Genomic DNA, 13793 nt, shown 5'->3' on the forward strand with positions numbered 1-13793 from the left:
TTGGTTGTGCTGAACATACTTGTTGCCTATTGTTGTGACCTATATCTGGTCAGCAAAATTGTGACAATGCTTAACCAGTGCATTGGGAGACATCAAGCCCTTATTTAGGGCAAGGCTCAACAACCGATGGCCAAACACTTTCTAAACATTAAACATACCCTCCCTACTTTCAAATGCATGGCAACTGACCAACCACCTTTGAGGAGAGGCAGGGCTACAAAGGAAGTCTCGATGGAGATGGCAATACAGTCACCCCAAGGTGCCTAAATGAGACGCTGCCTTTGGGGCACTTTGTATAAAAAAAGTCTGCATTTGTGGAGTGACTCTGACAAAGATCAGTGTCCTTCATGCAAATGCTTTTTCAGTTTGATAAATTTATACAACTCAGTATATAGCATTTAGATTAACATTGTGTATTTTATTACATTTGCTGCAACCTGGTTGATACTTTGCTTGCATGAACTGAATTTTCTTCAAATTTTTTTTGCTAATGTTGGTCCACACTTGGGGGCACATTTACTAAGCAATTTTGAGAAAAAGTTTTTTGTTTTTTTTTAAAGATATTTTTCAAGATTTACGAATGGGTTTTTGACAGTACTCTATTATTAATAAATAACGAATTATGGGAGTTAACTTTTGTTGTCAAAAAATTTGGCAGGTTTGATCTGTCGAGTACCATTGAGTCCTATGGAGCTTTAGAATAGTAAAGGAATAAACTAAGTCAGTGACAGCCTGTCCTTGACACATTTTCAAGCAGAAGTTAATCCCCTCATTGTTTTCTATTTCACTCAGTTTTAAGGGGAAGTTAATCCCATCATTCTATTTCACCCAGTTTCATGTGAAACTTAAACACATTATTGTCTTCCAAGAATGAGTGCCAATGCTCCTTAAATGGCTTAGAGCAATTCCTGTTGGGAAAAATTAAAGAGGATTCATGAAAATGAACGTCCATTTAAACTCAAATTTTCTGAATTTTAACATTTTTGAATGTAAATTCGAAATTTTCGTACAAAGATTCAAACTCGTTATATGTGCTGTGTTCAGTGCCTTCTAGTGGTTGCTGTGTGAGCTGGGACACAGATGATCAATGAGCTGTACTTGACCAGTGATGGGTGGGTCAAAAAAGTTAAGTGAACAATACTATATGTAAAATATTTTCCTTTATTATCACTTGAACGCTGTTTTTACAACAATGATATCTTATAGTGGGAGCTCTACTAAGGCTGCCAGGCAGTGACTTGCATACAGATGTATAAAAAATCCAACAAGAACAATTTTGTTCTTCTATATCTGCCGTATCAGTGAGGTTGCCTCAATCCTACGGGCCATTTTTAAGAATAATAAAACTTGCATGTATCCAAATAAAAGTTTCATGGTCAGTGGTGTTACAGAAATAATATTGGATCCTTCAATGTGATGGGCCTGTCCACGATATTCCTAGTAAGCAAATATGCTGTATGTGTTACAAAAGAACATGTACTGTATATACTCGAGTATAAGCCTAGTTTTTCAGCACCCAAAATGTGCTGAAAAAGTCACCCTCGGCTTATACTCGAGTCGGGTGCCATGGGTCCCTCCAGACTAGCACCCTGTGTCCTTTGTGTGCAAATTAGGCCACCCACAAGACGCTCCATTGCCCTGGCCCGCTCCCAATTCATCTCTATCTACCATCCTCATCTGCCCCATTCTGCACTAGACATTGCACTTTATATTCTATATTAACTATATATAGTTTTGAATCATTTTAACTCTGTGTTTTAGCTGGGTTGCTGATTGAGCTAAGGGAGTAGTACTCTTAAGGTATCATTGTTGATACCATATTGTTTTTGCTGACCCTCTTCTCCACTTACAGAGCTAATTTACTGTTTTTCTTTTAAATAAATATTTAAAAACATATTCCCCATTGATGCCTCATTTAATGTAATTGTATTGGTATTTATTTTGATTATTGAAACTTAGCAATAGCCGCTGCATTTCCCACCCTAGGCTTATACTGGAGTCAATAAGTTTTTCCAGTTTTCTTAGGTAAAATTAGGTACCTCGGCTTATATTCGGATCGGCTTATACTCGAGTATATACGGTACATATTGCTTTCCTGCAGGAAAGGGCAAAGAAAAAAGCCCTGACTTTTTAAAAAGTCCGTCTCTGTGGCAAACCGCAGTGACTTTCCCGCCATAGTTGAATATGAGTTGCTGTGACTAATCGCCCGCGTGGATTCAGTGTGTGTATTAGTTGCTGCAACTTTTTAAAAAGCCATGGCTACTAATCACCGCGTGTGTCTTTGCCCAAACATGTTAAATCTTGATAATCTATAAAGGCTGGATTGAGCAGATGTCTAAAATAATTGCCAGAACACTACTTTCTGTTTTTAGCTCTCTCTAACCTCTTAGTTTGTCAGTGACTTTAGGAGGGCCACATGGGACATAACTGTTCAGTTAGTTTATAAGCAAGCAGGTCAGATTCAAAAGCAAACTTACCGAGCAAGTTATCAAGTCATTGATTGGTTACTGACTGCAAAAATGTAATCTATAAAGGCTGGAGCAGGCAGATGCCTAACTAACTACTGTATATTGAAAACATTTTTTGTCTATCTATTTTACCAAGTTTCATTTTTATACTTTAACGTATGAGTTTGTCAGATCATATAAACAAACTTGCGCCCATAACCACAACTACACATCTGACTAAAGGTGGCCATACACGCACCGATATTATCGTACGAAACCTCGTTTCGTACGATAAGCGGTGCGTGTATGGCATGTCTGCGAGTCGACCGATATCGCAGGAAGCTGCTGATATTGGACGACTCGCCGATCGGACCAGTTTGAAAATTTTGATCGGGCGCCATAGAAGGCGCCTGACCAAAATTCTCCCTTCAGAGCTGAATCGGCAGAAGGAGGTAGAAATCCTATTGTTTCTACCTCCTTACCTGCCGATTCAGCCCTGAATGGTGTGTGGCGGATCTTACGATGTTTCGTGCGACCGATGGTCGTACGAAACATCGTCAGATCGCCACGTGTATGGCCACCTTTAGGGAGCAAGATTTTGCACTGGTTTTAAAGCTCTGATAAGCAGTTGTCCACTCTTTTATATGTAAGCAATATATAACAAATATCAGCAATTGATTTCAGATATGCTCTTTTATTGCAATTGTATTAAACATTAATACAAAATACAGCCATAAATAAATGCAAATATAGATTACACCTTACGTGTACATTAATCCTATTTTACATAGAAAAACAAACTAAATTATGGAATTAACAGCATTCCCTATCTAAAGTTGTTATGAGTTCTTTAGCTTTCCAGTTTCTTGTAAGTATTTCATCAGGCTTGGTATGTCAATGCCTATGGAAAGAAAGGACAATAAGATTCACCATTTTAGTTCAGGAAATCTATCACTTTGCAATACTTTTTAATGAGTGGCACAACTATGATATAGCAGACCCTGCAGACAAGTGGGACCCGGACATGTTTAACTTGGCTGCATGCTGAAAATGAGAGGATGGCAGCTGAATGTTGTGAAGTTGTGCACTGTGCTCCCCTCCAAGATTTATTCAGGGGCCTGGTGCCTGCATGTTATACCACCGTTCTAAACTGTATGATATAAAAATGAAGAAAAATCATACAGCTTGGATTTTACATTCCCTGAATTCACTGAATGAACTGCTTAAAAAAAACTACAATAGTTTATATAAATAAGCTGTCATTTAGCCATGGTGGTAGTTATTCAGTGTGAAAATGAGAAAAGGCAGAGGTTACACAGCAGATAAAACTCTGTAAAATACAACAGGTCTGGATTGCTGTGTGTAAACTAAACCCATTGTATTCTACAAATCTGCTATTTAATCTGTCATTTATCCATACTAGAATCTGAACTAGAATGGCTAAACTCAAGGATGTGCATCAGATTATTTTAATAAACTATAGCAGTGCTTATAAAGCAAACACACTAGTTTTAGCAATGCAACCAGACACCAATACAATATATATATATTAAATAACTTAAAAACACTGACATTTTTTGTTTATAGGTCCAAACTCTATTTTCTTTTCCATTATCCATTGTTTATGAATACTGGTCAGCATCTGTAGTCCATCCCTGACTCTGACAATCTTTCAGCCTGCCTTGCCCTCTTATCTGTTCTGAGGAGCCAACCAGGAAACAAGGCAGCCAAATAAAGGGATTAATCTAAATTGCACACTCGTGCAAGGTGCTAAGTACTAGATCATCACATATGTTATATACAGTTCACAAATTGTGTGTGCCGGCACATATAAACTGCTTACAGAAAGACTGCTGCAAAAGCTTTGTAAAAGAATAAAATTACACAGTCACCCTTTACCCTTGCAGTGATTTTAACAAACCACAAGATCCCCTTTTCAGGGACAAGACAAAAAAAAAAAAAAAAAAAAGTGAGCATATAGCATGCCACACACAAATTTAAATAAATGATAATAATATCTATAGGTCATAACCACTTTTCACTACTCCCCATTCAATCCACAACCACAGTTTTTAGTCAGATACTTTCCCGGGATAGGGTGAACCACTCTCAGTTCCTTTTCTGCTTCCTCATATTGTAGCATCCTTACATCGCACATCACAAAAAGTGTTAAAAATCTACTTTAAAATGTACATCTCCCTACAGGACATGCTACATAGGGACTTTATGACAAAATCAGTGGGGAGAGTTTTTCCTGGGGGCCAAAGTCCTGAAATGAGGTCTGTCCCCCAGAAATAGGGAAAATGGGAATCATATCTAAGCGGCTTTAAACATGATTACCTTTAAAAGCAGGATTTGTAGCAGCAATTTTCTGGAACACACTAACCACCTCAGATGCTTCCATATTCTTGATGCTGTTAAAAAATACCTCAGTAGCATCATTTGTTGGGGGTATTGATGGTGGATTTGAATATGTTTCTGTAGATAAACTGGACGATGAGGCAGATGGGGAAAACACTGGCTTGTCTGCTTCTTGACAAAAAGAAAAGCGATTTGTGATTTGCAAAAAGCTCAATACTTAGAAACATAATCATAATAAACTGTTTGTTTTACAGCACCCAGAATTTTAAAGACAGCAGGGGTCATCCAGGTATCCCAGTGGCTCAAGTGCAAGACTATCAGGGGTTGGGATTGTTTTCACTGAAGACATTTGAGGGGACATGAGTACTCTGTACAAGTACAATAAAGAAAGATAGCAGAGGACTTTTTACCACGGGGAGGGCAATCCCAGGCCTGGTGGGTTTTTGGGTATTAGGGGTGCCCAGCTGTGCTGCACTTTCTTGATTAGCCAGCCCCTTGCCTGTCAGTGAGCTGCAGACTTTAGAAGGAAGGGTGGGAGCTTGAGTGCTAGCATGTTTCTTCTAACAGGAGGAAAGGTTAAGTTCTTGTAAAGTGGCATGAGGATTGGATGGGCTGGGGGGGGAATTCAAACTTCGCCCATCCAATACCTGTGTGGCTCTACTGGGACTTCAGTGAGAAAAGGAACAATATGCAAAGCTGTGTAGGGGAAAGAATATGCAGGCACATATATGCGCTCCCATCACATGTCTGAAGCTCACTGACAGCAAGGGGGCAAATGAAGTAAGTTACCTTTTCCTGGTACCCTAAAGAACAAAACATTTTCAGCCTAGCAATTAAAGGCCTGTAAATTTGACATCTGTAGTAAACACATGGGTTTGTTAAAGGTAAACACTTAGGGTTATATTTATCATGCTGTGTAAAAAGTGAAGTAAAACATCACCGGTGATGTGGTTTATAGCAGCCAATCAGATGCTTTGCTTTGGTTTGCCAACTGTTAAAATCTAATTGCTGATTGGTTGCCCTGGGCAACGTCACCAGTAATGCTTCACTCCACTTTTTACACATCATGATAAATATACATAAGTAAGCTTTATCAGAAAGGTCTATGTAAATACAGCCATAAGCACTCACAGAAAAGCTGCAATTTCTATCAATAGAAACACTGGATTTCTTGTCTCCTTTTTTGTAAACATGTTCTTCAGTATTCTTCATTCCTGGGCCAGAGTCTGCACAGCTCTCTCCTGCTCCCCCCTCCCATAAGAATTCATAAAACGCACTCCCCCCACTTTTAGGAATGTGTAATCTGAGCTACAATGGCTAGAGCTACAGCAGAAAGCTATGAAGACCAAGCTGAAATGGCAGTTGCAATCTTAAAAAAATCGAGGGAGCTTCTAGGGCTCTTTACTTAGGCATGGTAAAGCTTTCTCCAGAATAAATATAGTGTTCTAGGTGGCACTAATGTTGCTAATCTATTGGCAGTAAAATGTCAAAGTGACCTTCCTTCTCCTTTAAAGCATCATATTTAAAAATAGGTTTTGGAGAAAGGCAGTAGAAATCATGCCTTTATGAAGAACAGATCAAACAAATGTAAAGGGATTCGGTCATGATTTTTATAATGTTTTAGTACTGTATTCAACTGTGAGCATTAACATATTTTTGAAATTCATTATTTGCATTCTTGAACCAATAAAGCAGTGCACATAGTCATCTCAATTTATAATGCATTATTCTGCGCTTTCAGAAAGAGTCAGCACAAAACAATACAAGTCCTTTCAGGCAGCTGTTCCCTTATCTATTTAATCTCCTAGTTGTTGAATAACTGAGCTTTTTCTCCTTTCAAGACACTTTCTTAATTTTGATTAAATTGATCTACACATGGGGTAAGGACCCATTAGGATATCACTACTCTACAAATGCATATTTATAAATTTATATACTACACTGCAGTGTGACCTTTCTTCAAGGAACTGTATGTAAATTTACAAAAAAATATATAGATCCTTCCTTAAAAGGACATGTAGCCCACACACAAAAATTTAATCAGTGAACAGCCTCTTTGAAATCTTCCAATACCTGCCACACTGGTTGTCCAGAGGTTAATAGTAAGGCTGAAAACATCTCCTTAATCACTTAGATTTCCTTCTCCTCCTGTAACCCACCCGGCTTTAATTTCTGGCTTGCCAGGCATGCTCAGTTGTTCTAAGCTCAGATTACTAAACACACCCTCCAGTCTAGCAGCCAGTAAGAGATGGCATTGCTGGTTCCCATAAAAACTCTGTCTGCTTCAACTTTTTTCTCCTGAGCTCAGCTGTACCATTGCAGTGCTCAAACAAAGCAGGCTGAACTGTCTTTGATAAAAGTTCTATGTGAGCCTGTATTCTTGATGAAATGTATGCTAAATAAGGGTCTGTGTGTGTGTATGCTGTTTGCAGATTTAAATGTAACTGATTATGTATCAGAGGAAAAATGGCCATCTGCATGAAGGTGCTCTCCTCTTTTCTTGCGATATTCCAAAAAAGCCAAGCGGTGGGCTATTGGGGATTGACGCATCGTGCCGTGTGAGCAGTAAGGCTGAGCGTTTATATATTCAATTTTCTAAAAATGGCCATGTGATGGTTGTTGCCAAGCAGAGGGGACATATGCAGTACACATGATGCCATTTGGGTGTGGGAGACATGCCCAACTGATATACATTGTAGGCAAATGTGCTGCAGTGACTAAAATGTTTATTTAGTAGCATGCAAAACCCACAGAGCGCAGAACTGTATTTTTTATAAATATATATATATATATATATATATTTTAGACTAATGTGTATTAAAAGAAACATGTTTCCCTGTGACAAAATCCCTTGAATTGCTTTTTATGAGGACGTAGGTGGGATGGACAATGGAGTTGCAGTGAATAAAAATAAGGGTACCATACAATTAACTTTCTGATCTTTTATTCACCAGTAAGTCCTTTTAGCAGATGCAAGAGAGAGGATCGTCATAATATTTGTAAGTTTTGTTTTTAAAGTGAGAGCTATATCAGCACAAGGCTCATATAGGGATGGATCTAGGGATGGAGCTATTTTATTTGCTTTCTCAAACCATTTAGATGGGTCTACTACCAGGTTTTATTTAGACCAAAAGGTTGAACTTGATAGATGTGTGTCCTTTTGCAACTTAATTATCATGTTACTATATTATATTGTGAGGAAGTATAGTTAGGATCAGAAAGGCCAAGAAGCATAGATACAGGTAAGAATCAATTGTGCTATATATGTGCAAATACAGTCCCTATAGTGATGAAGTACGTAAAAGTGTACTAAAATATTGGCTTATATCTCATGAAAATGTATCCTTTAAAAGGTTGACAAAGCCGAAATTTGGTTATCCTAGGGGCAGGAATTACTTGGCCTAGCTGATCCTGTGGATAAATATAAAAAAAAATAAGTGTGACCCATTTTTTATCCCGGTGTATATAAATGCACTGGTTATATAATGTGTAATAGTCTTATACTGGGTACCCATTTTGTCCATCCATACATGGGGGGGAAAATATGATTAAACAAAGGATGACCAGTACAACACCCATGGTAATTCGTATCTTAAAGAAGAATGAAAGCCATTTGTTAAACTTTACAGTAAAATGTTCCCTACCCCCCCCCCCCCCCATGAAACGCTGCTTTATTTTTCAAAATACACTACTAAATTAGTGCAGCAAGGTAAAGAATATCGGCTCCTTTTCACATTTTGTGGCCGCCATTTTGCTTTCATCACGTCACTTCCCTAATCTCATGCCCGGTACTGCACATGTTGCCAGGAAAACTTATTCTTCATGTAACTAGTTAGGCAGGAGAAGTACAGACCTCAGTCAGACAGAGCACAATGCTGCTTGCTGCTCCTGCTAAAATCCACCCCCACTCCGTGTCAGCTCACAGGAAAAACCAGCATCGCTTCTGTTCAGGGCGTTGCTATAGTAACGCTCTGAGCAGAAGCGTGTCTGTGATTGGCGATGTGCTGACAGGAGGGGCAGAGAGGTCAATGATAATGCTTGGGATTGTCATGTGACCCGAGCGTCATCAATCCAGGAGACTACACAAGGCTGGCTACTGCGCATGCATGGGGCGCAGTAGGAAAGCAATGCGCAGGCGTGCGCCCTAAATTATCTTTGACATTTTGGCAATATTGCGCAAGTAAAAGTGACAGGTTTTGACAGTGGTGTTAATATGGTAAGAGAAGGAGAGACAGGAGTCACCCCCAAACAACGTGCCTAATCGACCGGGTTGATGAGGGTGCCTTCAATAGAGATAGAAAAGGGGAGGGTAGGACCAGGCTTAGGCGAAAAGATCTTTAGTTCAGTTTTTGTTAGGTTCAGTTTGACATGGTGTTGGTTCATACAATTGGAGATAGCTAGGAGGCAGTTAGAGGCTAGAGTATTGTGGTAAAACCATAATACAGCTGAAGGATTGGATTAATATGCATAGATATAGCATACGAGCCACTTTGTAACCAGAAAAGGCCCATAAATCTAAGGATAAAAAGCAGGATACAGCCCAAAAAGCTGTAGCTAGACATTGGGCTGAAGCAAAACACGGTGCAGCGGCATTTAGGTGTATGCGCGGTGGAGATCAGAGTAAAATGTTACTACAAAGAGAGGCATTTTGGATCCGTGAGTTGAATTGTGTAGCTCCAAGAGGCCTAAATCAACAATTAGTATTCACATGCTTCTTGGGGTAAGTGAACTGTGTGAAAATAAAGTATCAAGGTAAGTAAATGAAAAACAAAAGGAACATATCTGACTTGTGCATATATTTATATTTTACAGGTACTCTTTGCGCATACATTTTACTATGGTCTTGAAAGCACTTAATATGGACTATGATAAAAATATGATTAAATTAGAACTAATTTCATATATTGTTGTGCTGACAGTTTCTCACAACTATTTACACTTTTTGGTCATTAGCACCCATTTTTTTGAATTTGGTGTGCAGAAACATACTTGGACACTGGAAATTGAAATGGATACAAGCCGGTAGAAAACCTGAAAATTAACCTATTTTTTGCCTTTAGATCTCCTTTAAATTATTTTCATAGATTCTGCATTCAGCTAGCAGGCAGAGAATGCAGTGAGAGCGAAAAGCAAAAAAGCATTTTATTAAAACCCCAAGATACATTTAATAAAAGGTGTTATAGGTCTAGGTGTTATATTGCGTCTGCTGCTTGCTCCCCGCTTCCCCCCACTCACCAGGACTGCAGCAGGACGACCAGCCATGCAATCCTTGCTTCTGAACAGGTAAGTGTGTTTTTATTTTTTGCCTTTACACACTTACATACATTTATACCTACATACAGCACACAATTTAGCACTTTTGTTTTTTTTGCACACTCATATACACACTTACATACTGTCACACTACTTTAACATATGTACATACGTGTATACAAAAACTTTTTTTTTTTGTGTTTATTTATTTTTTTTCCATTTTACCTCTCGTTTTTAGTTTATTTTCCCTAAAAACTGACCACTAATTACACTGTCGTGTGACTAATTTTGTTGTTTCGCTGATTTGCACAATTTTTGTGGTTTTATTGCATTTTTATCCCTGTATAAGTGTTCCTGATCTGTTTTTAGCATAGCTTTGCCGTGTGTAACTTTGTTGTACAAAAATAACTACCTATTTTGAATTCATCAGAATGTGTACTTTCCAAAAATATATGGTTTTCTGGGGGTGTCTGTATAGTTAGGGGGTGTTACGGCACATAATACACTGACAGGGGGCTCTGTGCAAAAGCTGAGTTGGCAGGCGAGAAATCCATATGCACTATTTTCATTTTGGGGTCAGTACATACCACAGACTTTGGTATGCATATTGGGCATCAAACTGTTCAGTAGACCTCTGGGTGTTCCTATTTGGGCTGATTTGCCACTGTACGCTAGAAATTGTGTAAGATAAATGCGGCAAACTGCAACATTTTTAAGCGATTTTCTGAAATATCATAAAAATCGGCAAACTTAGGAACGCTGTGCAGCTTGGTACTTTGGAGTAAAAGGAAAGGTGTACCCATTATAGATTCGAGCGAATGTGTACTTTCCAAAAACATATGGCTTTCTGGGGTGAGCGTACTTTTTTGTAGCATTATCCCACATAAAGGATGTAAATGTATTGATTTTCTGAAATGACACATCATATAGGGGTATGTTCCCATTGGGGCCCCTACATGCCACATATTTAGGTAAACCTATACATATTGGGCATCAAACTGTTCAGTGGACCCCAGGCATTCAAAATCAGGGTGTTTTACCTTGGTACCTAATGCTGTGTGGGAGATAAGATGCTGCAAAGTGGAAGCTTTGAGGGGATTTTTGGAAAGGTCATCAAAATTGCCAGCTTTAGGAAAGCTTTGCGGCTTGGTACTTTGGGGTAGATAGACATGGGTACCCATTTTGAATTCAGGGGAAGGTGTACTTTCCAAAAATATATGGCTTTCTAGGGTGAGTGTACTTTATACTAACTTTATTCCACTTATAATGATGTAAATGTGTTGATTTTGCAGAAGCTGAAAATGACAGAAGTGATAGATCATATTGGGGTATGTTCACATTGGGCCCCTACATGCTATATACTTAGGTAAACCTATACATATTTGGCATCAAACTATTCAGTGGACCCCTGGCGTTCATATTTAGGGTGTTTTATTTGGTTATTTCATGACCTGTAGGAGATAAGATACTATAGACTGGAAGTTTTGAGCGATTTTTTTAAAACGTCACAAATTTTGATAAAAACCTATAACTTTAGGAAAGCATTGTGACTTGATAGTTTGGAGTAGACAGACAATTGTGCCTACTTTGGATTCTCCAGAATCTGTTCTTTCCAGAAATGTGTAATTTTCTGGGATAAACCTTCTGTTAGTGTAATTTTTGGCCTTGAAATCTAAGGTATGCAGCTTTCCGAAGCAGTGCTTTGGAAATTTAGTAGTGTACTGCTGGGAGTTTTTGACCTATACAAGTGAGAAATCTCCATAAAACTATATATATTTGGTATTGGCGCGTTCAGGAGACATGGGACTTTCCAAATCAGTTGTATTTTTGTGCATAAAATAATTTTTGTTTCTGGTATGTGTGTTTATATTATGGAAAATATATGATTTTTTTTTTTTTTTGTAGACATTTAGAAGCCTTTATCTTGTTACAGAATTGGAATTACACCAAAATTCTACCAAATTTTGAAAGCTTAGTTTGTCCTGAAAAAAACAATACATTCTTTTCCTGGGTAAACTAAAAGTCCCCCCGAGGAACGGCTGGCAGTGAAAGGGTTAAAAGCAAAAATCTTATTGGTTTTTGTTACTAGACATGGTGCACCTTTGCAATTTATTCTTAACGTTTCCCAGATTATGTCTTAATTTTTTTATGTATTATGAGAACAGTCCTTACATTTATGTCCCTTTCATCCAGATAAACTACAAGAAATTTTAAGAAATTGCCATCACAGCCTTTCTCCTAACAAGAAAATGCTGAGAGCCTATGGTACACAGGTGACTAGGTCATCTAGCATGTTCCTATATAATAAAGATATCTCTGGTCACCTTTGCTTTGGAGGAGGGTGGGGCAGGGGAGGCCAGTCCTGTGTTATACATCAAGGTATAGTATTTTTCCACGTGAAGAAATACTGCCTTGATCATAGCCTCAGCACCTCAATACAAGCACTTCCTGGTCACTTCCCCTAGAAATCATTACGTGTATAGTACAGTTCCTTTGTGTGCTCAACATCTGGAACAGTATATGACCAATAGAACATTTACAATTTTGACAGACTATCATCTGGCTAAAACACTGGCAGCCAAAACAGCCCTGTTCATCTATAACATATCATAATACAGGTATATAAAGTAATATAAAGTGAATTGCCTGATGCACATGGGGAGAGAGGCGACAGATGAACCTCTGGGCAATTTCTATTTAATAACATTTTGAGCTGTGACAGACAGAACGGATGATATTAACTGCCACTGAGCACTGCTGTTTTCTGATGGTGATTGACAAATTTCCTATGTGCATTAGCCCAAAGTCCCCTTGACTTCAGACTAGCAGAATCTGTTCTTTAATGTGCTTCAGTAGCACGTATTTAGAGAAAGCTTGGTAGTAAGAAGGTGGCATATAAGGGCTTTTTTAACACAGGTGCCAATAGCATTAACGCATTTATAAAAAAAAAAAAAACCTCAGACAGAAGAGTTATAGTCAAGTTTTCTAATGGAAAAGTCGCACACAAACAAAAATCATATTGTTCTATAAATTATTTAGTGAGGCTGAAAATCTTGACTGTTTTAATAAACTGAGAAAAAAAATAAAACAAAGTTGATAAAGACAAATCCCATTGACTTCTATAAAAACTTGGCGGATTTTAGTTTGTTTGAGAAATCGCAACTATTTGAGGGGACCTGTCACCCTAAAAAATAATTCCAAATTCTTTTCTATTGTGTTTGTCAAGTAAAATATACTTCACTTACATTATATAAGCGATATAGATCTTGTTTCCCCCTGTCTTAATATGACACAATTACTGCAAGCATTTTGTGGACACTGTTATTGAGGAAAGCTATTACCCCAAAATCTTATGTGCCAGAAAGGGGGACTGGATGCACATGCCCATGCACTGGATACACAATTACTATAGATGGTGAGGAGGAAGGGAGAAAGGCAGGGCAGGCAATATATGATTGACAGCTGTGCTATTTATAATGGGTATGGATGCGTTAATAAAAAAAAAAATGAATTTGGGTTTCATGGGTCCACTTTAATAAAATATTCTCAATAATATTCAAATTTTTTCACTGCGTTTTTTCTCACCCACTAGTGTGAGATATTTTTTTAGAATATAAAAACTAATTTATGAAAGATTCTTGTTAAACCACAACAATCTATCTAGATTTGTTTTCCACCAAGAGCCCCCTGCAGATTTTTCGAAACCATGTTTCTTTAGGCTTCCTTGTATTT

General features: G+C 38.1%; 1 protein-coding gene across 4 annotated transcripts in view; it reads right to left on the reverse strand.

Annotated features, from left to right (window-relative positions):
• Positions 1-3121: 3121 nt before the first annotated feature.
• LOC101732754 overlaps positions 3122-13793 on the reverse strand; it is a 32432-nt gene continuing 21760 nt past the window's right edge. For 3 of the 4 annotated variants that reach the window (XM_012965444.3, XM_012965442.3, XM_012965445.3), the window contains 2 exons: positions 4788-4979; positions 3122-3348 (listed from right to left, as the gene is read on the reverse strand). In XM_012965444.3, coding sequence (XP_012820898.1) covers positions 3287-3348; positions 4788-4979 — 254 coding nt within the window. In that variant the 3' untranslated portion in view covers positions 3122-3286. The remainder of the gene's footprint in view (positions 3349-4787; positions 4980-13793) is intronic. The other variant, XM_004915319.4, reaches the window with a different exon arrangement.

Source organism: Xenopus tropicalis, chromosome 6 (genome assembly GCF_000004195.4).
Source record: "Xenopus tropicalis strain Nigerian chromosome 6, UCB_Xtro_10.0, whole genome shotgun sequence".
In the NCBI taxonomy this organism is placed as follows: domain Eukaryota; kingdom Metazoa; phylum Chordata; class Amphibia; order Anura; family Pipidae; genus Xenopus; species Xenopus tropicalis.